At 43.4% G+C, this 24,367-nt stretch overlaps 3 protein-coding genes across 7 annotated transcripts in view; 2 read left to right on the top strand and 1 right to left on the bottom strand.

Annotated features, from left to right (window-relative positions):
* Positions 1-74: 74 nt before the first annotated feature.
* zyg11 (zyg-11 family member, cell cycle regulator) lies at positions 75-22,983 on the bottom strand. 2 transcript variants are annotated; one of them, XM_041839199.2, is made up of 18 exons: positions 22,653-22,983; positions 9,191-9,356; positions 8,791-9,002; positions 6,999-7,316; positions 6,678-6,791; positions 6,456-6,572; positions 6,206-6,346; positions 5,904-6,080; positions 5,680-5,744; positions 5,450-5,549; positions 5,296-5,346; positions 4,972-5,133; positions 4,637-4,684; positions 4,233-4,430; positions 4,069-4,121; positions 3,870-3,967; positions 3,564-3,761; positions 75-3,487 (listed from the first exon to the last, which is right to left on the bottom strand). In XM_041839199.2, the coding sequence occupies exons 1-18, from the start codon at positions 22,692-22,694 to the stop codon at positions 3,471-3,473; spliced, it is 2,277 nt and encodes a 758-aa protein (XP_041695133.1). In that variant the 5' UTR covers positions 22,695-22,983; the 3' UTR covers positions 75-3,470. The 2 variants fall into 2 exon arrangements, with proteins under 2 accessions (XP_041695133.1, XP_041695135.1); XM_041839201.2 differs by lacking the exon at positions 22,653-22,983 and adding an exon at positions 12,068-12,451.
* On the top strand, positions 12,522-14,340 carry LOC121533353 (cytochrome c oxidase assembly factor 7). The gene is made up of 3 exons (XM_041839206.2): positions 12,522-12,903; positions 13,105-13,245; positions 13,516-14,340. The coding sequence occupies exons 1-3, from the start codon at positions 12,798-12,800 to the stop codon at positions 13,956-13,958; spliced, it is 690 nt and encodes a 229-aa protein (XP_041695140.1). The 5' UTR covers positions 12,522-12,797; the 3' UTR covers positions 13,959-14,340.
* The window catches only part of ralgps2 (Ral GEF with PH domain and SH3 binding motif 2), a 149,997-nt gene continuing 146,428 nt past the window's right edge, over positions 20,799-24,367 (top strand). For 3 of the 4 annotated variants that reach the window (XM_041839203.2, XM_041839202.2, XM_045205487.1), the window contains exon 1: positions 20,799-21,001. The gene's annotated coding sequence lies outside the window, so the exon portion shown is untranslated. The remainder of the gene's footprint in view (positions 21,002-24,367) is intronic. The other variant, XM_045205488.1, reaches the window with a different exon arrangement.

The raw sequence follows: 24,367 nt of genomic DNA, 5'->3' as shown, positions 1-24,367 counted from the left end.
TTTAGCAGCTGGATCAAGGATGGCATTTGAGATAAAGGAATACAGTAAAACAGACAGTACCAGTTTACAGTCGATGGGGGTGTACATTCTTTATTTCAGAAACATGAAAATATGACCCTCAGCAGCAAAATGGCATCTTAGCCGAACATATGCAAATGACCTTCCCTTTGGAGTCACCCCACTCCCAGTTTCATGAAATACCCATACTGAAAGAGGAAACCAACTGTCACATTAGGGGAATGTACAAACAAGACTAAACTTTCCCACAGCTTCAATCACAGTGAGGACAAAAACTCACATTTCATATTCTGTCAGTGTAATGTAGAAAATATTGACTTTAGTTTACAGTTCAGTTTGTTCTGTGCATTTCCCTTGATGCCATAGAGAAGAGATACTTTGACCCATGCAGCAGTAGCAAGCACATACAACGTGTAGGCTGATTTGAAATCAAGCATGTGGAGATTTGCCAGCAGCCATGAAATGTAGCTTCAGCCGCCGTTGCATAGAGAATGAAGACAGGATCAGTAGCCTATAGCATTATTATCACAACCAGGGTCACGCTCAAGAGGGTGCAACGTACAGAACGTTGCAGATAGAAATGCCATGAATAGAGCTGACACGATGCCTTTACTCCATGTCAGAGGCATGTCTGTTCTACACAATGTATTTCTATCTGATTTGGAATGTTCCACAACGTTGAGCCTATTAAACGAGGCCCTGATGGGACAACGCAGGCGAGAAACAATTTCAAATTGACTGCTAGCGCCTATGCACTTCTTGGGTTAAGTAATATGGCGATAATTCAGAGGGCAAAGTGGGGCAACTGCCATTTTGCTTATACCTATTCAATTCTTTCAGATCTAAGTGCCTATAGGGCAGAGCAGGTGTGTCATACATGCAAACCAAATCGAAACGGTGTAGAAATGATAATGGACTTACTATATTAATACAGTTTCTTGACTGTCCAGTTCACTAATAATCAGTCAGGGAGCATAGAAAATTCCCAAAACTATGGATTGACTATTATTTTGTAATTTTGACAGCAAGGAAATATAACACATTTTCAGTGGGGCCCTCCGGACCTCGAAGACCGAATGCGGCCCCCGGGGCAAAATGAGTTCGACACCCCCCCGATAGGGGTCTATTTGGGATTGCGCTACTCTTGCTGCCTCTCCCCTTAATAGCAGAATTCCCAACTCAGTTTTGCCTCCTTTGTTTTATTAAGTACCTCATTTTGAAATAAACAACAAAAACATAGGTTTCCAACACTTTAAACCAATCGTTATAAAGACTGTAGTTTCTCATCTCCCATCCACTTTCAGATATATACAGCATGTACAAAATATATTCCTCACATTTAGCCCCATACATGCTCCTGGTTGTACATACTCAAGTACAAACACTTGTCTGGCTACAGTGGCTAGCACCTAACTCTAAGTCCTCCTGACTTCAGAGTCTGGAATGGCCCTTTGAGGTTGTCGGCACAATGCGTCGATAATGAAGGGGGCTGTGCTTTTACTGGTTGGTTCTCCTCTGCCTTTCTCACTCAAACACCCACAAGCACAACCCCCGAGCGCCACCCCCTTCAATTACAACAGTTGGATTTTCAAATCCAAACAACGAGAGGTCTCAACCCCAGATGAAAAAAAACCTGTCGCACAATTTCTGAGCGAATATTGCATTAACAAACTGCCTCCTTTCCAGACCAGTGAAGTCTCAGCTCTCCCTGCGCTGTGAGTCACATGGGCCACGTCAGCCAGGCTAGTACAAACACACCACCTAGCATCAAAACACACACTCACCTATACACTGATCCACATACGCAAGCATGCACACATGGAAGCACTACCAACATACAGAACTCTCAAGAAAAATGATTTTTTCTTCATACTGTGCAAAGTCGTATATTTATTCTATGTTAATATTGACCTATATTTATTGCCACTTGTGTCCACAAGGGAAACAACATTCCTATTAACTCAAATCCTGTCCTGGAGGTCCACAGTACTACTGGTTTTCATCCTAACCCTCCAATCAGGGACTGATTCAGACCTGGGACCCCAGGTGAGTATACACTGTGGCAAAAATGTATTCATCAATTAACTACCAGAGAGAAAATAACTATGGACAGTACTGTGGACCTCCATGTCTGGATATGAATAGTCCTGCTACAAACTGGGAGAATGAAAAGATAATTCAGACAAACTTGAGCATGCTGGGAAATCACACCGTCATGCGCATATATTAGCTAATCAGCCAGAGGGGCTAGACTCTCTCTCAACCCCACAACTGAGCTTTAAGGCCGCTACACACTTTACGCAAACGCAGCAACAGTGTCGTTTTCTAGGTAGTTCTATGTACTTTGTGCGGATCACATTTTGGAATGGACCGTATACGACGCTCTGTTTGCGTAGGGTATGTAGTGCCCTTTAGGGGCCGAATCCAAACTTGGTGCACCTGCAGAACTCCAACCATGAATCCCTGTCGATGGGGTTAATTGATGTCGACTTCTGTGACTGTTCCAAGATACATGCAGGATTCTTAAATAAGGAGTCGGCCCTTCCAGAGTCCAACAGGAAGAAAAAAAACTGTTGAACCATATAGTTCAACTGGTTTTCTATTCATGCTATTGACGCTGTTAACCAACAACTCATGCTTTTCTTAGGGTTTCTTTTTCTTTAGTTAACTCAATCATAATTTCATTATAATCACAACAGTAGTACACTTAATAATACTTTTGCTTTCGAACCAAACAAGAAAATAAATAACATAGCAAGGTATGTGTGAAAAGAAATGCGTAGTTTCTGTTCTCTCATTCACTTTATAGCGCCACCTTCAGACAAGGTGGAAGGTGACAGGGTGTTTTTCCTCACCCCGTTTAAAAAGGCGCCCACATACTAGATTTGGTTTGCGCCTAGCAGAACTCTGCTAGGCAAAGCGAACGTCTGTGCCTTGCATACTCCCTTAAAAAGACCTTTGCTTGAAAAAGAGAAGAAAACAGCAATATTACCGTTTGTCCCTCTTGAAACGCCGTAGCAACATAGCCACTATACACTTCCTCAAAATAGTCTGAATTAATCTACGATGAACAAAGGAATCTGTCATTCATTTTGATACATTTTGTTTGGTGCAGTATTTCTCAAGTGAAAACAATTTGCATGAAAACTAGTAGACCCTCACTGAATGACAAACACTTCAATGAAGAATCTTGTCCATAGTTCCCACTAATACTAGGAGTAGTACTGTTGACTTTGGCTACCAAACTTTGACTTGCCTCAAGAAAACATTTGGTGCGTGAATAGCTGGAAAAACCCCTGCCGAACTCCAATATAAACAAAAACATCAACATTTCGTCATAGTATTGGCGCAAACGGTTTCGAATGGGAAGCATACGACAGGCTTAATGAACATGTGTCAACACACACCTCTTTCTGGACTCATCTTGACAGTACAGGTGGAATGGGTTCTGATCAGGGCGTATCACTTTCTGGAGGAGAAAGAGCATTTTTATTGTTCCGAAATCACACACTAGAAATCATTGTGCGTGTTTGTGTGTGTCTCACCTTTGTGTGTGTGTGTGGTTGCGGTGGGCAGCGGGGCTGTTTGTGTGGTCTGGCCGGTGCGAGCTTGGTGGCGCTGCAGGCTCTCCAGGATGCCATCAGCCAATCGCATGACATCTGCGTGTGTGTCGGGGTGTGTCTGGACCTTTTCCAGCTGCTGCAGACCTCCCTCCTCCAGCAGCATACTGCAGTATCGAGGGGCTGCAGGAGTCCAGAGAGATTAAACTCACATTGATGACGCACAGAGCAGAATATATAGAAACGTACGACAGGTAGAAACTCGGAAGCTCTATCTGGAGTGTGTCTCACCGTTCTTGCTGCAGACATGCTGCATGGCCCAGGCTGCCCACAGCTGAACTCCTGGGGTGTGGAAACACTCCAACAGGGGGAAGAAAGGGTTAAAGGACCTACAGAGGGGGGAGGAGATCATTAATACTCAGGCTGCATCTTAATAGTTTACAGTGGCTTCCGATCTTCCTCTCCTTGTGTGCGTGCATGGAGGTCTTACCTGTAGGCCACCATCTCACACTCTGGGGTCTGCCACTTCAGGATGGCAGAGTGCTGGAGGTGAGACACACAGAACATGAGACAATTATATACACACACACACACACAGGTGGTGGTATAACAACTCACTTTGACAATTCACACACACACCCCTCCCCCACATACCAGTTGTTCTAGCAGGTCAGACCTCAGTGTGATACTGAGTGTCCATGCAGCCTCTCCTCTGGAGGTGAGGTGGGCCAGTATCCCAGCAGCGAAGTAGGACACCTCCACCTCAGAGCTGTGGAGCAGGGAGCAGATGTGATCCAGGAAACCCTGAACCATCAGCTCCTCATGCAGCTCCCCAACCTCTGCTATGTTGTTCTGGAGAGAGACAGAGCCACACAGTCAGCTCCTCCACGGTTCTCCACCACTTAAAATGGGATGATTCAAACATAAAACAAACGGTTTCGTCAGTACTGTTTGTCTCCGCTGAATTCACTACGTCTAGCCCCTAGGACCACAAACCAGGGTTGGTAACCAGTAGAATAAATACACTGATAGTCAGTCAAAGGTTCACTATGACTCACCAGCAGCCCCAACACCTTCTGCTGGATGGAAGACTCAGAGGGGAACGACTGCAGAGAGAAAGAAAGGGGACGATAAAGAGGTGTGAGTGAGTCAGTATGCACTTCAGGCATTAAGAACTTCAGGGTCTGAGCGTGAGTGTGTTGTAACTAGCACTTTGATGAACAGCTCTCGGGTCAGAGAGAGTGTGTTGTAACTAGCACTTTGATGAACAGCTCTCGGGTCAGAGAGAGTGTGTTGTAACTAGCACTTTGATGAACAGCTCTCGGGTCAGAGAGAGTGTGTTGTAACTTTGATGAACAGCTCTCGGGTCTGTGAGTGAGCGTGTGTGTACTACCTCCAGTACTTTGATGAACAGCTCCAGTCCCTGGTTCTCTATAAAATGGCGGCAGGTGGTTGGTGATTCGTCGGTGAGGTTCCAGAGCGCGCTCAGAGTGAACTTGAGGGTGGCATCTACCACGCCCTGAGTCGCCTTCTGACGCACGATGTGGAGGAGTTGCTGCAGAGAGAGAAAGAGGGACAGAGAAAGAGGGGGATAGACAGAGATATGGTGACAATTACTGTTTTTTTTTTTTTTAAACACTGCAGACAGCAATTATTTAGAAGGGGAAAGTATGTGCCAATGGCCAGCTGTGTGAATGGAGGATGTTTGAACAGTCACCTTCACTATGAACAGCTCTGCTCCCAGCTGGGCTGTCTGCTCTGTAGATAACTGAAGAGAAACACACACGTCAGCAAAGACCAAACCTCAAATACATTTCTAATACCATATTTGACACACACTCAGGCATGTACGCACACACACACACACCTACCTTGGCTGCCAGTATAGAAATGATAGCCACAGCCATCCTCTGCATGTTCTGGTCCTCATGGTTACACAGCCACTGCATCACCAGCTTAGCGGCCTCAAACCTGGATTATAGACCACATCCACACAGTACAAAGGATATGCACATGCACTGTACATACTACGTCTCTCATGAGACACAATCTTAAGGGATGAATACATCTACAGTCAAAGTAATTCAATGTGTATATCTACCTGTTGAAGGGGACCTCCTGCAGTATGCGGTCACTGCACAGAGAGAGAAGGCAATTCTTTTGCAACTGGAGAAAAAGGATCCATAGATGGTGGTTAGAGCCCAAACAAAACAAAACCCCCACTCAAGCCTGGTCCACAAACAGCCCCTAGCCAGTCTGTGTTTGCAGATTGGAAGAAATTGGATATGTGTAAACAATATGGAGAAGGTGAGTTTGTGTGTGTACCTGTTGGTGGTTAGGGAAGGTCCTCATGGCCTCCAGCAGTAGTTGAGTGACTGTGCCCAGCAGTCTAACAGGCATGCCCGCTGCCAGGTCCTGCTTGGTCAGGTTAAACACACACGCACTGGCTGCCAACTGGACGTTCAGGGTGGCAGGGTGGTTCTTCATTCCCAGTACTACCAACTAGAAACTCCCCAAGAGGGAGTGACTCATTACTTTATAAAAATGTGTACACTGAGAGCCAGGCTGTAGGAAGATGTATATTGAGGTGAAGGTTAGAGTAGATATGACATAATGTGTGTGTGTACCTTGAGTATGTCAGGCCGTGGTTTCTCCATGATGTGAGTGAGACTGAACAGATGAAACAGAGCCTCTCTGACAAAGCCGTCTCTCTCACTGTAGCGACGCAGCGCCTCACAGATCTGAGTCTCATTGGCCTCTCCTGTCACCTGCCACAAACAGAGGACATACATACATAACGTAGTACTCTGTCAGTATGCTGCTTCCTCTACAAAGGCAACAGAGACAGACAGACAGACGAAAAACAGCGAGACCCACCTTGAGGATGCCCTCTCCATTGAGGAAGTCTGAGAAGCCAGCGTCTGTAGCCAGCAGACCAACAAAGGTCATCCCTGGACGCTCCTCTACAAACGTCTTGACCGCTGCATCGGTCACCTAGCATAACACACACACCAGGTAAACACACTACACACACACACACGTCTGCAAGACACCCGCTCACAACTCTAGTCAACTCCACTCATACTATGTCTCCAGCACCTGTTTACGTCCAGACACGTCCAGCGAGACCAGAGCAGGCAGGATCCCAGGCTCGCCCAGCAACTGACGAGCCACGTCTGATGTGAACTGTTTATCATCACTGATGTCCAGGTGCTGCATAGGTAGGTTTTTACACATCCACAAAAGTATGAGTTTCAGATATAAAACCATTCGAGCACCGCAAGTAAACTTCAGGGATAGCGAACAATCACAGTGCCGGAACTAGAAAAAGGTTTAAGAAACTTGGCTCAGCAATATATATGCTCTTTATAGTGGAGCAAATGAATACAGAACTTCAGCATTAGAGCTGTCCCCACCCACCTGCAGTGCCTCCAGTTGTCCAATGACGGCCAGTAGCTGTGCGGTGCTCATCTCCAGCCTCTTCAGCTGGTGTAGTGTTAGTGACCTCAGCCTCTCCCTGAGGCCCAGTAGAGGGTTGAGGTTGGTCACTGAGGTGTTGGACAGGTCTAGGCTCTCCAGGCGGGGTAGGGAACACACGTCAGCCAGCCCAGAGTCGTAGAAGTCCACGTTGGCCAGGGAGAGGGAGCGGAGCCCATGGAGAGAGCTGAAACGGTGACGGGATGGTTCCTCCAGAGAGGACATGGTTAGACCTGTCAGGACCAACCGCTGTAAGCTCTCCTGGGGGGAGGAAGAGTGTTTGTGGTTGTCTGTCCCGGCTGGAGGCTCTCATCAGTGTACAGTGCATTCGGAAAGTGTTCAGACCCCTTGACTTTTTACACATTTTGTAACGTTACAGCCTTATTCTAACATGGATTAAATAAACAATCTACACACAATACCCCATAATGACAAAGTGAAAACAGGATTTTAGAAAAAACGTTTTACATAAACATTCAGACCCTTTGTTATGAGACTCAAAATTGAGCTCAGGTGCATCCTGTTTCCATTGATCATCCTTGAGATGTTTCTACAACTTGATTGGAGTCCACCTTTGGTAAATTGAATTGATTGGACATGATTTGGAAAGGCACACACCTGTCTATATAAGGTCCCACAGTTGACAGTGCATGTCAGAGCAAAAACCAAGCCATGAGGTCGAAGGAATTGTCTGTAGAACTCCGAGACAGGATTATGTCGAGGGACAGATCTGGGGAAGGGTCTGCAGCATTGAAGTTCCCCAAGAACACAGTTGCCTCCATCATTCTTAAATGGAAGAAGTTTGGAACCACCAAGACTGGACAGCTCCAGAGTTCCTCAGCACTCCACCAATCAGGCCTTTATAGTAGAGTGGCCAGACGGAAGCCACTCACCAGTAAAAGGCACGCCAGCCCGCTTGGAGTTTGCCAAGAGGCACCTAAAGGACTCTGATCATGAGAAACAAGATTATCCGGTCTGATGAAACCAAGATTGAACTCTTTGCCCTGAAAGCCAAGCATTACCTCTGGAGGAAACCTGGCACCATCCCTACGGTGAAGCATGGTGGTGGCAGCATCATGCTGTGGGGATGTTTTTCAGCGGCAGGGACTGGGAAACTAGTTAGGATCAAGGGAAAGATTAATGGAGCAAAGTACAGAGATCCTCGATGAAAACCTGCTCCAGAGCGCTCAGGACCTCAGACTGGGGCGAAGGTTCACCTTACAACAGGACAACGACCCTTAGCAAACAGCCAAGACAACGCAGGAGTGCCTTTGGGAAAGGTCTCTGAATGTCCTTGAGTGGCCCAGCCAGAACCCAGACTTTAACCCGATCGAACATCTCTGGAGAGACCTGAAAATAGCTGTGCAGCGACGCTCCCAATCCAACCTGACAGAGCTTGAGAGGATCTGCAGAGAAGAATGGGAGAAACTCCCCAAATACAGGTGTGCCAACCTTGTAGCATCATACCCAAGAAGACTTGAGGCTGAAATCGCTGCCAAAGGTGCTTCAACAATGTACTGAGTAAAGGGTCTGAATTCTTATGTAAACGTGATATTCCCACTTTTATTTGATACATTTGTAAAAAATTGTTTTTGCTTTGTCATTATGTAGTGTTGTGTGTACATTGCTGAGGGGGAAAAACTATTGAATGCCTTTTAGAATAAGGCTGTAATGTAACAAAATGTGGAAGAAAGTCTAGGGGTCTGAATACTTTCCGAATGCACTGTATGTTTACCTGGCAGTGTTTGTTGGAGGCCAGTCCCTGTAGTATGTCAGAGATGGTAAGGTCAGCATTGACCCTGGCAGCGTCCAGCTCCAGCAGGCGGTGAGGACAGAGAGCTCTCTGGAACGCCTCGGCAGAGATACGAGCTGTCCGGATACATGCACGACGCAACCGCAGGTACTCACAGCTACGAAACACTCCCACTGTACTGTCATTCAACAGACCTAAAAACAACACCCACACTTTTTTGTTAGAGCTGGGCTGGGACAAAATCACCCAATGACTAAATAGCCCATTACTGCTCTAGACACTGAATTAAAGGCCGGTTTGGTGTTTTTGTACTAATGATCAAGGTAAGGATCTGAGCTTGGATCTGTGACCGCTGACTACTTCATGCTTCTTGCTCACTCACCTTCAGTGGCCATCTTAGCCAACAGCTGGTCAGCTAGCTCCTGGGGGAACAGCAAAGAGTCTCTGAGACAGAGAGATCCGTCGGCGTGCTTCACACAGAACCGCTCCAGGTTCCCACTCACGTAGGACAGACACAGGTCTGTCAGAGATGCCGGGGACGCCTCGTCCTGGAACACACACACACTACATGACCAAAAGTATATGGACACCTGCTCATCGAACATGGGCATTAATATGGAGTTGGTCTCCCCTTTGCTGCTATAACAGCCTCCACTCTTCTGGGAAGGCTTTCCACTAGATGTTGGAGCATTGCTGCGGGGACTTGCTTCCATTCAGCCACAAGAGCATTAGTGAGGTTGGGCAATGATGTTGGGCGATTAGGCCTGGCTCTCAGTCGGCGTTCCAATTCATCCCAAAGGTGTTTGATGGGGTTGACGTCAGGGCTCTGTGCAGGCAAGTCAAGCTCTTCCACACCGATCTCGACAAATCATTTCTGTATGGACCTCAATTTTTACGCGCTACCTGCTTCAGCACTTGGTGGTCCCATTCTGTGAGCTTGTGTGGCCTATCACTTCGCGGCTGAGCTGTTGCTCCTAGACATTTCCACTTCAAAAATTACATTTACGTCATTTAGCAGACGCTCTTATCCAGAGCGACTTACATTATTATTATTTTTTTCATACCCCCTGTGGGCATACATTTGACGAACTGACTTGTTGGAAAGGTGGCATCCTATGACGGTGCCACGTTGAAAGTCACTGAGCTCTTCAGTAAGGCCAATGTTTGTCTATGGAGATGGCATGGCTGTGTGCTCGATTTTATACACCTGTCAGCAACGGGTGTGGCTGAAATAGCCGAATCCACTAATTTGAAGGGGTGTCCACATACTTTTGTGTATACAGTTGAAGTCGGATGTTTACATACACTTAGGTTGGAGTCATTAAAACTCGTTTTTCAACCACTCCACACACAATTCTTGTTAACAAACTATAGTTTTGGCAAGTCGGTTAGGACATCTACTTTGTGCATGACACAAATCATTTTTACAACAAATTGTTTACAGACAGATTATTTCACTTATAATTCACTGTATCACAATTCCAGTGGGTCAGAAGTTTACATACACTAAGTTGACTGTGTGTTTAAACAGCTTGGAAAATTACAGAAAATGATGGCTTTAGAAGCTTCTGATAGGCTAATTGACATCATTTGAGTCAATTGGAGGTGTACCTGTGGATGTATTTCAAGGCCTACCTTCAAACTCAGTGCCTCTTTGCTTGACATCATGGGAAAATCAAAAGAAATCAGTAAAAGACTTCAGAAAAACAATTGTAAACCTCCACAAGTCTGGTTCATCCTTGGGAGCAATTTCCAAACGCCTGAAGGTACCACGTTCATCTGTACAAACAATATTACGCAAGTATAAACACCATGGGACCACGCAGCCGTCATACAGCTCAGGAAGGAGACGCGTTCTGTCTCCTAGAGACGAATGTACTTTGGTGCGAAAAGTGCTATTCAATCCCAGAACAACAGCAAAGGACCTTGTGAAGATGCTGGAGGAAACAGGTACAAAAGTATCTATATCCACAGTAAAACGTGTCCTATATCGACATAACCTGAAAGGCCGCTCAGCAAGGAAGAAGCCACTGCTCCAAAACCGCCATAAAAAAGCCAGACTACGGTTTGCAACTGCACATGGGGACAAAGATTGTACTTTTTTGAGAAATGTCCTCTGGTCTGATGAAACAAAAATAGAACTGTTTGGCCATAATGACCATCGTTATGTTTGGAGGAAAAAGGGGGTCGCTTGCAAGCCGAAGAACACCATCCCAGCTGTGAAGCACGGGGGTGGCAGCATCATGCTGTGGGGGTGCTTTGCTGCAGGAGGGACTGGTGCACTTCACAAAATAGATGGCATCATGAGGAAGGAAAATGATGTGGATATATTGAAGCAACATCTCAAGACATCAGTCAGGAAGTTAAAGCTTGGTCGCAAATGGGTCTTCCAAATGGACAATGACCCCAAGCATACTTCCAAAGTTGTGGCAAAATGGCTTAAGGACAACAAAGTCAAGGTATTGGAGTGGCCATCACAAAGCCCTGACCTCAATTCAATGGAACATTTGTGGGCAGAACTGAAAAAGCGTGTGCGAGCAAGGAGGCCTACAAACCTGACCCAGTTACACCAGCTCTGTCAGGAGGAATGGGCCAAAATTCACCCAACTTATTGTGGGAAGCTTGTGGAAGGCTACCTGAAATGTTTGACCCAAGTTAAACAATTTAAAGACAACGCTACCAAATACTAATTGAGTGTATGTAAACTTCTGACCCACTGGGAATGTGATGAAATAAATAAAAGCTGAAATAAATAATTCTCTCTACTATTATTCTGACATTGCACATTCTTAAAATAAAGTGGTGATCCTAACTGACCTAAGACAGGGAATTTTTACTAGGATTAAATGTCAGGAATTGTGAAAAACTGAGTTTAAATGTATTTGGCTAAGGTGTATGTAAACTTCCGACTTCAACTGTATATAGTGTATGCCAGCACTCCCAAATGCCATACCAAGCATATGGCCAAAGTTAAAATGGTCGCCAATGAGACCTGATATCCATAACACACAGGAGGAGGTAGAGGATGTCTGGAGGGTTGGGCTGTTGTCAAACCCCAAAATAACGAGCAATAGTTAGGTAGTTATCCATCCCCCTGAACTACAAAGGTTTAACTAACTAACGACGTGGATCAAATTTCAGCAGATATCTAACTAGGCCTAGTTAGCTTGTTACCGGTATGCATTTTTCTATACCCTTGCTGGTCCTGATCAATGCACGATGATTGCATGCTAGACATTGATATCGAAAAAAAACTCACCATGTTTAAGAAATTGCAGGCTTGACTCCTGACCGAAGATCAATATAGTTATCGGTCTCTACCTACGCCAAGTTGTCTCGGTTTGCCTTGTTAACTTGCTACTTAGCTAGCCTAATCTTGCTGAAAATATTGTTCTTGTTGCAAGGTGATAGCTAACTAGCGTACTGGCTAGAAGCTAGCTAACTTGTTGGTACCGAACAAAGATAGAAAATCGATGTTCCTGAAAAACGATAGATATAGTTGTGAAAATTGTTGATTTCATTTTCAAACCATGTCTGTTAGTTAACAAGGCTGAAGGCTGACACTAATCTAAATCAGCACACATACTTTTTTTTTAACGAAAGAATATGCCCGAGGAAACGATAGCTCTATTTTTGTTGATAGACGGTAAAAAAAAAAACGTATGACACAGGAAGTACATCACCCGCGGATGGGACGGGCCTACGGAGGCCCTTTCGTGCAGATTACAAAAGCAGGAAGAAAGCAGCAAGAAGGAGCATCTCTACGTTTTATTTAAATGAAAATAGATTATAATTCACTGCATGTCCGTCACATTAGCCTTTATCAAGGTGATCTCTAAATACGCTTACATTGTTTTCAACGGGACCAGACGAGCTCTTTCTTAAATTGTTACCTCATCAGTTCAACACCAAGGTCATAAGGAAGTTCTGGACTTTTCAACACGTGTGGTTTTTAGACAGGGGTTTTTAGACACTACTCCGTTCGAATCATGTCTGGACTCATAAACTTTGAGGACGAAAAGGAGGTGAAGCAGTATTTGGATAACATAGGTGTGGAATTCAGCTACCAGTGTTACAGAGAGAAGGACCCTGAAGGTAAGGCATGACGTGCACTGTGTTATGCAGCGCGGAAGTGAGTGATGTTCAGCTAATGGTTCATCATTCGCTGTCCCCTAACTGGGGTTCTGAACCACTGATTGTGCATGGTGTTAAGGTGTCTTTATGTCTCATGTAGTACTATAACCTTCACACTGTCTAACTCATTATTGTGGCTAACCTCATGTATTCTGTTGTCAGGGTGTCAAAGGCTTGCTGACTACATGGAGGGAGTGAAGAAAAACTTTGAGTCTACCGCTCAGGTGCTCAAACACAACTGTGACACTAATAAACATGGTGAAAGTTGCTACAAGCTCGGGGCTTACTATGTCCAAGGCAAAGGTACATGACTACACCAGTCTAAACTTAATCCCATTCACTAGCAGATTACAACAGCAAAGCCTGAGACAATTTGCATTTCTCAGCTAGACAAATAAAACATTTAAAGATTAGATTAGAGTAAGTGTGGCTTTGGCATGACAAAAATGTGTTAAGACATGTAATCTTATTAATAAGAAATATTAGGATGATAAGAAAGTACTGACAGACAGAGAGACCCTGAATCCATTCCCCAGGTGGTCAAGCTCAACATGTTCTAAATCTCTCCATCAGGGGGATTAGCAGAGAATCTGAAAATGGCCTACTCCTGCTTCATGACGGCCTGCAGCAGTGGCGGTAAGAAGTCTGTGGACGCGTGTCACAACGTGGGTCTCCTCGCCCACGACGGTCGAGCCATGGAAGCCGGCCCTGACCCGGGGGCGGCTAGGCAGTACTATGAGAAGGCATGTACAGGGGGGTTTGCACCCTCCTGCTTCAACCTTAGTGCCATGTATATTGAGGGCTCCCCGAGGCTCAGTAAGGACATGGGCCTGGCTCTGAGGTATGCCACGAGGGCCTGTGAGCTAGGACACGTCTGGGGCTGTGCCAACGCCAGCCGTATGTATAAACTGGGAGACGGGGCGGAGAAGGACGAGAAGAAAGCAGAGGAACTTAAGAATAGAGCAAAAGAGCTGCACTTCCAAGAGAAAGAGAGGCAGCTCAAGTTTGGGGAATGAAGGGGTCGGTCAGAGGGTGGTCGCTTCAATAAATCTTTGTTCCAAATGGACAATTTGTTTTGAATGAATGTCCAGGGTCAGGTGGTGCTTCCTCATGGGCTGTTTGTGTGCATGTGTAACCTTACATGCTACATAGACATGTCTGCTTAGTGCTGGCCAAAGGTGGAATAATTCACTAGTGTATGTTTTAACCTGTGTATGGATGGTTTATATAGGGCTTCGTAATACATGTACATGTTTTATTTTCTCTACGGGGGACCAACTCAATCTGTCCATCCTATGAGATTGTCCATCTCGACATGGAGGACATATTCTCAGTCCAACAAATCTGCCTGAACATTGACAACAACTTGACTTGATTAAAAGGAGTACACGCAAACAGCTCAGTTCATGTGGCGTCATTATAGTTATGAGTCCATGGTGGAGAGTATCTCGTCCTATATGGACAGTGGAAAAATGGTGCTGTTCAAGGTTGATTGCGTCACAATGCAGCAATCTGGGAAGTTCATTGGTTCTGCCACAAGATGGAGTCAAAGTCAAGGAAAAATCAGTGTGCTATGGGGTATGGCAAATCTACTGTCCTGGTAAATCAGGGCAGCTCTAAGAGTTTTTTTTTTTTTTTTTTTGTATCTTTCATTTGCTCATCCCCTCTGATGTGCTGTGTTCAAAATAGAATAATCTTGTGGGACATGATCAAGTAGAGGGGAAAAGCAAACATTATCCCTTATGTCTAGCACAGCAAATACTTCAGTTGTTTAAGCATATGCTAAAGAACCGTGATTAATATATATTTTTGGAATATTGACCAAAAAATATGGACTCCATCAGTGACGGAGTTGATAAGCCACTGACGGAGTTGACAACCGATACTCAAAACAGACATATTTTTGCCTCTAAAAATAAAAGTTCAATATAAAAACACTTGTAAAATACGGAAAATTATTAATTTGAAAATCCCCAATAAAAACACAACCATTCTATCAGATCTTTCAGCACTCTGACAGAGTTGACGTTAGACAAAACTCTGACGGAGTTTATTTTACGGAGTTGACAACTATTTCATTTTTCTTCTTCATTCAAGTGGTATACACAGTAGCAATTTTGTTTTTCCTTGGTTGCTTTAGGAAAACCTTATTAAATATAACATATTTTAACCAAAATTCATATTCTATCTTCATTAGGCAGATGGAGTTGACAGTTCATGGTTGTGACCATGGTGATCCCAGTAATGTTTGTTTAAATCTATCAAAAGTAGAACACTTTACAGACCATGAGTGGTCTTGTTGCATGACATGTATTGAGGACATGAATAAGGGATCGTTATGGTATAGCTGACCCTGCTCATTCCTGATTAATTTAGGATTTTAGACAAATCTGAGTTTACCAAATCTCTGGACACGTCTTTTAGGAATCCGAGTTTTGAGATAAATATTCTATAAAGGCACAGGGAGAAATTGCAAGAAACTACATAATATAATTATTCTGTTAATATCCATTATTGACATTTTTTTTTTTTTTTTAAACACTTTTTGGGAACCGTTGCTCCAGACAAGGGCATTTCCAGGCATAGAGCTGACATGGAAATGAATAATATTTTTAAAGTATTTTGAAAATTAAATAAACTAATATTTTCCCTTCTAAAATTCCCATAAATTTACAATTTACAGTTAAATAATGCAACAACAAAATAACTATACAAATAAAGTTGAACTAGAAATGTTGCAGTTTTAAAGCTAATTTCCTGTAATTCTAAACATTTATTTTATGGCAAATCAAATAATTGTATTCGTCACATGCTTCGTAAACAACAGATGTAGACTAACAGTGAAATGCTTACTTACGTGCCTTTCTCAACAATGCAGAGAGAGAAAAATGGAAATAGTAAAAAAAATCTAAAATAATAATACGAGGGAAAAATAGAAAAATAACACAAGGAATAAGTACACAATGAGTAACGATAACTTGGCTATATACACGGGCTACCAGTACCGAGTCGATGTGCAGGGGTACGAGGTACAGTGCCTTCAGAAAGTATTCACACCCCTTAACGTTTTCCACATTTTGTTGTGTTACAGCCTGAATTTAAAATTGATTAAATAGAGTTTTGTCACTGGCTTACAAACAATACCCCATAATGTGAAAGTGGAATGATGTTTTTAGATTTTTTTTGTTATAAATTAATTACAAATGAAAAGCTGAAATGTCTTGAGGCAATAAGAACTCAACCCCTTTTTAGGGAAAGCCTAAATAAGTTAAGGAGTAAAACTTTTCTTAACAAGTCAAGTAAGTTGCATGGACTCACTCTGTGTGCAGTAATAGTGTTGAACCCATAAGAGTCTAAGCCGGGGGAGGGGCTTGAATAACACATTCACTACATGGAACAACAGTATTCAGACACCTTGACTTTTTCCACATTTTGTTACGTTACAGCCTTATTCTAAAATGGATTCAATTGTTTTATTTACCCTCAATCTACACACAATACCCCATAATGACAAAGCAAAAACAGATTTAGAAATTTTTGCAAATGTATTAAAAATAAACTGAAATATCACATTTACAAAAGTATTCAGACCCTTTACTCAGTACTTTGTTGAAGCACCTTTGGCAGTGATTACAGGCTTGAGTCTTCTTGGGTATGACGCTACTAGCTTGGCACACCTGTATTTGGGGAGTTTCTCCCATTCTTCTCTGCAGATCCTCTCAAGCTCTTTCAGGTTGGATGGGGAGCGTCGCTGCACAGTTATTTTCAGGTCTCTCCAGAGATGTTTGATTGGGTTCAACTCCGGGCTCTGTCTGGGCCACTCAAGGACATTTAGAGACGTACATAAAAATAAAAAAATGTCATTTAGCAGACGCTCTTATCCAGAGCGACTTACAGTTAGTGAGTGCATACATCATTTTTTTTCATACTGGTCCCCCGTGGGAAACAACCCTGGCGTTGCAAACGCCATGCTCTACCAACTGAGCCACTAACTGAGCTACACGGGAGTCCCGAAGCCACTCCTGCGTTGTCTTGGATGTGTGGTTAGGGTTGTTGTCCAGTCTGAGGTCCTGAGCGCTCTAGAGCAGGTTTCCATCAAGGATCTCTCTGTACTTTGCTCAGTTCATCTTTCCATCGATCCTGACTAGTCTCCCAGTTCCTGCCGCTGAAATACATCCCCAAAGCATGATGCTGCCACCACCATGCTTCACCGTAGGGATGGTGCCAGGTTTCCTCCAGACATGACGCTTGGCATTCAGGCCGAAGAGTTCAATCTTGGTTTCATCAGACCAGAGAACCTTGTTTCTCATGATCTTATAGTCCTTTAGGTGCCTTTTGGCAAACTCCAAGCGGGCTGTCATGTGCCTTTTACTGAGGAGTGCCTTCCGTCTGGCCACTCTACAATAAAGGCCTGATTGGTGGAGTGCTGCAGAGATGGTTGTCCTTCTGGAAGGTTATCCCATCTCCACAGAGGAACGCTGGAGCTCTGCCAGAGTGACCATCAGGTTCTTGGTCACCTCCCTGACCAAGGCCTTTCTCCCCCAATTGCTTAGTTTGGCCAGGCAGACAGCTCTAGGAAGAGTCTTGGTGGTTCCAAACTTCTTCCATTTAAAGAATGAAGGAGGCCACTGTGTTCTTGGGGACCTTCAATGCTGCAGAAATGTTTTGTTACTTTTCCCCAGATCTGTGTCTCGACACAATCCTGTCTCTGAGCTCTACGGACAATTCCTTCGACCTCATGGCTTGGTTTTTGCTCTGACATACACTGTCAACTGTGGGACCTTTATATAGATAGGTGTGTGCCTTTCCAAATCATGTCCAATCATTTGAATTTACCACAGGTGGACTCCAATGAAGTTGTAGAAAATCTCAAAGATGATCACTGGAAACAGGATGCACTTGAGCTCAATTTTGAGTCTCATAGCAAAGGGTCTGAATACTTATGTAAATAAGGTATTTCTGTTTTTCATTTTTAATAAATTAGCAAATATTTCTAAAAACCTGTTTTTGCTTTGTCATTATGGGTTATTGTGTGTAGATTGATAAGGATTTTAAATTTTTTTTAATCCATTTTAGAATGAGGGTGTAACGTAACAAAATGTGGAAAAAGTCAAGGGGTCTGAATACTTACTGAATGCACTGTACTGCCATTCATTTTTTTCAACTAGTACCGGGGGACCTTCAGACGAGTCTTGTGAGGCCTGTGAGCATCCTAGAGCAAAACAACCAACATGTACGTGTTCACTGCAGATGCTGAAGTGCAACAGGCAGATGCAATGGATTGAGATGCATCCAATGCAAAAAAACATATCTCTAGCTGAAACTGACAGATTTCTATGGGGATGTTTTTACTATGCTGATTAGATTTCCAGTGGGGGCGAGGACATCGACCTCTTTTAACATTATTTTTTTTATGACTATCTCATCTCTGTACCCCACACATACAATTATATGTAAGGTCCCTCAGTCAAGCAGTGAATTTCAAAAACAGATTCAACCACTAAGACCAGGGAGGTTTTCCAATGCCTTGCAAAGAAGGGCACCTAGTAGAGCAGACATTGAATATCCCTTTGAGCATGGCGAAGTTATTAATTACACTTTGGATGGTGTGTCAATACACCCAGTCACTACAAAGATACAAGCATCCTTTGTAACTCAGTTGCCGGAGAGGAAGGAAACCGCTCAGGGATTTCACCATGAGGTCAATGGTGACTTTAAAACAGTTACAGAGTTTAATGGCTGTGATAGGAGAAAACTGAGGATAGATCAACAACATTGTAGTTATTCCACAATACTAACCTAATTGACTGGGTGAAAAGTAAAAATGTGGCAAAGAAATTAACTATGTCCTGAATTTATTTTATTTTTATTTTTATTTCACCTTTATTTAACCAGGTAAGCCAGTTGAGAACAAGTTCTCATTTACAACTGCGACCTGGCCAAGATAAAGCATAGTAGTGCGATAAAAACAACAACACAGAGTTACATATGGGGTAAAAAAACATAAAGTCAAAAAATACAACAGAAAATATATATACAGTGTGTGCAAATGTAGCAAGTTATGGAGGTAAGGCAATAAATAGGCTATAGTGCAAAATAATTACAATTAGTATTAACACTGGAATGCTAGATGTGCAAGAGATTATGTGCAAATAGAGATACTGGGGTGCAAAAGAGCAAAATAAATAACAATATAGGGATGAGGTAGTTGGGTGGGCTAATTTCAGATGGGCTGTGTACAGGTGCAGTGATTAGTCTCCCGAGTGGCGCAGTGGTCTAAGGCAGTGCTAGCTGTGCCACTAGAGATCCTGGTTCGAATCCAGGCTCTGTCGTAGCCGGCCGCGACCGGGAGACCCATGGGGCGGCGCAGAATTGGCCCAGCGTCGTCTAGGGGAGGGAATGGCCGGCAGGGATGTAGCTCAGTTGGTAGAGCATGGCGTTTGCAACGCCAGGGTTGTGGGTTCAATTCCCACAGGGGGCCAGTATGAAAAATAAAAAAATAATGTATGCACTCACTAGCTGTAAGTTGCTCTGGATAAGAGCGTCTGCTAAATGACTAAAATGTAAAATGTGATTGGTAATGTGCTCTGACAACTGATGCTTAAAGTTAGTGAAGGAGATAAGAGTCTCCAGCTTCAGAGATTTTTGTAATTCGTTCCAGTCATTGGCAGCAGAGAACTGGAAGGAATGGCGGCCAAAGGAGGTGTTGGCTTTGGGAATGACCAGTGAGATATACCTGCTGGAGCGCAGACTACGGGTGGGTGCTGCTATGGTGACCAAATAAGCTAAGATAAGGCAGGGATTTGCCTAGCAGTGATTTATAGATGGCCTGGAGCCAGTGGGTTTGACGACGAACATGTAGTGAGGACCAGCCAACAAGAGCGTACAGGTCACAGTGGTGGGTAGTGTATGGGGCTTTGGAGACAAAACGGATGGCACTGTGATAGACTACATCCAATTTGCTGAGTAGTATACAAAGTATGTTATGGGGCAAATCTAATTTAACACATCACTGAGTACCACTCTTCATATTTTCAAGCTAGTGGTGGCTGCATCATGTTTTGGGTATGCATGTATTCATTTACATTTACATTTTAGTCATTTAGCAGACGCTCTTATCCAGAGCGACTTACAGGAGCAATTAGGGTTAAGTGCCTTGCTCAAGGGCACATTTACGTCATTTAGCAGACGCTCTTATCCAGAGCGACTACAAATTGGTGCATTCACCCTATAGCCAGTGGGATAACCACTTTACAATTATACTTTTTTTTTTTGGGGGGGGTAGAAGGATTACTTTATCCTATCCCAGGTGTTCCTTAAAGAGGTGGGGTTTCAAATGTCTCCGGAAGGTGGTGAGTGACTCCGCTGTCCTGGCGTCGTGAGGGAGCTTGTTCCACCATTGGGGTGCCAGAGCAGCGAACAGCTTTGCCTGGGCTGAGCGGGAACTATGCTTCCGCAGAGGAAGGGGAGCCAGCAGGCCAGAGGTGGATGAACGCAATGCCCGTTAAGGACTGGGGAGTTTTTCAGGATTAAAAAAGAAACAGAATGGAGATAAGCACAAACTAAATCCTAGAGGAAAACCTGGTTCAGTTTGCTTTCCACCAGACACTGGGAGATGAATTCACCTTTCAGCAGGACAAATCTAAACTGTAGCTGCTTACCAAAAAGACAGTGAATGTTCCTGAGTGGCCGAGTTACAGTTTTGACTTAAATCTACTTGAAAATGTATAGCAAGACCTGACAATGGTTGTCTAGCAATTAGCAACAACCAATTTGACAGAGCTTGAAGAATTTTGAAAAGAATAATGGGCAAGTGTTGCACAATCCAGGTGTGAAAATCTGAGTTTGAAAAAGCTTGTGGCACCAGAAAAGGCGTGTGTGGGTGAAATAGCTAAACCCCTCCCCTTTCCCCGTGGCCGCTCAACCCTCATTCAAAACAGAACACAGCTGTTGGAAAGCACATCGCCTTTAGGAGCTTCTGAAATCTGCTGCACTCGAGTTGCCACAACGAAACGAGTATTTCACCCGAAAAGAGGGACTTTGCACCCATCTCAGTGTGGTGAGTGTTTGTTTTATGTCTGTTTTCGTAAGCTAGCTAAGGTGTAGCAGCTTCCCTGAATCTAAATGCATTTGCGCGGAAGATTAGCTAACGTTAGCAACTGGACTAACCCACACTAACGTAAGCTTTCTCGTTTCAAGGTTAAAGTAAAGAGTTTTGAGTTGAATAGTATCATCTGTCACAGTAAGTAACTAGCTAACTTCGATATACAGTATGCTAGTTCTAGCCCTCAAAATATATTATACGATGTTCGCATTTGTCTTGTCACATTAGTCAACGTTTGTTTGCCAAGTTAGCTAGTTAGCCTGTGACCTAACTAGCTAGCAACCGCCATTTAATGTCGTTGCAATTTGTGTTTGTTAGGTTAGCCATCTAGCTAGCTTGTTAACGGTGATTTGCGCGTGTTGTCCCCAGCGTGCCGTTTGCGCTAAGCTAATGACCACTGAAACGGCCTCGTAGCTTTACTCGGGAATTCTCGGACTCAGAACCCCCCCGTCCCGCCCAGATCCGGGGAGGGTCTTGGGTGGGACGTTTGTTGGGGTTTTATTCACAGCCTTGGATTTAAACATTAAAACTAGTGATCGTTTTTCTTTATTGTTTACGCCTGCTACGTTAGGTTACTGCTGTAGGAGGATAGTCTGAAAAGCCAGAACACTTCGTGGTGTCTGCCTCTATAGCTAGGTTATGTCGGCATCCGTGTTTCTCTTGCTAGCTATCGCTACAGCAATGTACCAGTTAAAAAGCATGACCGTGGGTTGATATAATTGATTCCAAAGGGTGATAGTGTTCATTAGTTAATTAATATATTATTTGTAATACACAGTCAATCACATCTAATGTCCCACATCATTAGCTAGATGAGCCATGTTTCATTGCTGCCTTACATTTATTTATATATTGCTAGCCAATAGCCACTCTGGCTGGCTGGGCAAGGCCAGGGAGACTACATAGCAACACATTTCTGTCAAGCCTATGCAGGCCAATTTCCGTTAACCCAGTAACAACAATGCAGCCTTCTACTCAAGACCATGCTTTGAAATTCATATTAGTAGACATGTGTAGACATGTGAAATTCATAGTAGCATATCAAATTGGGTGTCAAGTGAAAGCTAAGTCTATAGTTTTGGGAAATGAAGAATTAGATACATAAAAATAAATCCATCTAAAAAAATAATCGTTAGTAAAGACTTGATTTCTGGATAAACAGATGCAAAAGGGGTCTCAGAAAACATCTACCAGAAAGCCTTAAAAGCTATCAGAAATATATCAAAACACAATGTTAACTTAAAGATCCCTGCCGACTATTATCAACACTTTTATATTTAGTTTAGTATATTTTAGTTTAGAAATTGTTTACCTACTGTAAGTTTAAGAAATATTGCCTTGTACCTTGTAATTCCGTTACCAAAAACCCAAATATCTTTATTTTATTTTCTAATTTCTCTCCCTCATGAGGAGGGAAGATAATGAAAGTTCAGAAGTAACAAGTAATGGTAGACCTACCTATTAGTTAGTGATTTTACTGACATCAATTTTGTTATTAAGTTATTAAAACTCATAATTCCGTTACTGGTAACGGAGTTACCAAAAAATCAATAACGGAATACTGCAACTGAATTGGCTACAATGGGAAATCATAATAGTTACAAACCACAGTTGGGTCACCTGCTACTGTCCTCCCTTCCATTGGCATACTGTTACGTTCAGCAGATAACGGTTTTCTTTCTGTTGTCTGGTGGTCAAAAGAAGAGTGTTTAAAACAGTCTGGACAAACCCTTCCTCTCTCTCACACTCCAGTTAATGTCACCTCTCCCAGCTCTTACTGACACTTACCCATGAGCCCCCTTTCCATTTGCTGTAACCAGCATCACCCACTGAGCACCGACTGACATCCATGGATGTTGAAAAGTAGTTGAAATTGGTCAGTCCACTCTGACCTTGATGTTAATGTCCACAGACGGACCAGACTGGACCAAATCTGAACCTATCATATTCATACAGGACCAGTCAAAAGTTTGGACACACCTACTCATTCAAGGGCTTTTCTTTATTTTTACTATTTTCTACATTGCAGAATAATAGTGAAGACATCAAAACTATGAAATAACACATGGAATTATGTAGTAACCAAAAAAGTGTTAAACAAATCAAAATATATTTTAGATTCTTCAAAGTAGCCACTCTTTGCCTTGATGACAGCTTTGCACACTCTTGGCATTCTCTCAACCAGATTCATGAGGTAGTCACCTGGAATGCATTTCAATTAACAGGTGTGCCTTGTTAAAAGTTAATCTGTGGAATTTCTTTCCTCCTTAATGCGTTTGAGCCAATCAGTTGTGTATCAGGGTCATGCAACTATAGCTTAGTTCATCAGATGACAACAGAAGTGAACCTTATTTGGCCAGCAGCCACAGAAGTATCCAGTCTCTGTCGTAGCCGGCCATGACCGGGAGACCCATGGGGCGGCGCACAATTGGCCCAGCGTCGTCTAGGGTAAGGGAGGGAATGGCCGGCAGGGATGTAGCTCAGTTGTTAGAGCATGGTGTTTGCAATGCCAGGGTTGTGGGTTCGATTCCCACGGGGGTATGAAAATAAATAAATTAATGTATGCACTCACCAACTGTAAGTCGCTCTGGATAAGAGCGTCTGCTAAATGACTAAAATGTAAATGGGCTTACGATGAAAAAGCATGGTATTTTTTGCCAAGACGGTGCATGGCCATCATATTTCTGTTCATCATAGAAAGAATGTAGCCAGCTACATTTCCTAATGTTTTGCTTGAAGTTAGTCTTTCCTTTTACCAGAGAAAAATAGCTACACATCAGTCAGAGCGCTGTCTACTGACATAATGCCCTTTCATTAATTCTCATCAGAGTGGAGAAGTGCAACTTAAGCACAATATTAGTCTGAACAGAAATTACAATAAGAAGCCTTTTAGATCTGCTTTTACAAAACGCAGCAATATATTTCTTATGCATTTTATCTTTCTGCGTGAAACGCGACTCCTGATAATAATAATTTGGTGCGTTCTTCTATTTGTCTGGTTTCACACATTTACAAGTGTGTATTATACATGTGTGATGTGTTTCTTGCTTATCCCAAGTACCCCTGAGACATCTTCAGAGAGTGGGGTCGGGGTCACGGCCAAGGTCAGCCATTATCAAAGGCGACCCTGGAGCAATTCTGCTTGCGCAAGGGCACATCAACAGATTGTTCACATTGTCGGCTCAGGGATTTGAACTAGCAACCTTTCAGTTACTGGCCCAACATTCTAACTGCTAGGCTACCTGCTGACCCCCGTTTACAGTAACAATAGAGTAGACAAACTGTGTGAAATGAGTTTAGAGAAGGGTTTGTGTAAAGACT

This window comes from Coregonus clupeaformis, chromosome 20 (genome assembly GCF_020615455.1).
Source record: "Coregonus clupeaformis isolate EN_2021a chromosome 20, ASM2061545v1, whole genome shotgun sequence".
NCBI lineage: Eukaryota > Metazoa > Chordata > Actinopteri > Salmoniformes > Salmonidae > Coregonus > Coregonus clupeaformis.
The sequence above is the reverse complement of the archived record's forward strand: the minus strand, read 5'-3'. Positions and strand labels throughout refer to the sequence as shown.

What these genes read in the sequence shown, in the direction of transcription:
- zyg11 (XM_041839199.2), bottom strand. Translation starts at nt 22,694, where the DNA reads ATGCCAATGGAAGGGAGGACAGTAGCAGGTGACCCAACTGTG. An exon ending in CCTCCAACAAACACTGCCAG is followed by an intron (nt 7,317 to 8,790) that starts GTAAACATACAG and finishes TCCTCCCCCCAG; the next exon opens with GAGAGCTTACAGCGGTTGGT. An exon ending in TTTCTATACTGGCAGCCAAG is followed by an intron (nt 5,347 to 5,449) that starts GTAGGTGTGTGT and finishes GTTTCTCTTCAG; the next exon opens with TTATCTACAGAGCAGACAGC.
- LOC121533353 (XM_041839206.2), top strand. Translation starts at nt 12,798, where the DNA reads ATGTCTGGACTCATAAACTTTGAGGACGAAAAGGAGGTGAAGCAGTAT. An exon ending in CAGAGAGAAGGACCCTGAAG is followed by an intron (nt 12,904 to 13,104) that starts GTAAGGCATGAC and finishes TTCTGTTGTCAG; the next exon opens with GGTGTCAAAGGCTTGCTGAC. An exon ending in TTACTATGTCCAAGGCAAAG is followed by an intron (nt 13,246 to 13,515) that starts GTACATGACTAC and finishes TCTCTCCATCAG; the next exon opens with GGGGATTAGCAGAGAATCTG.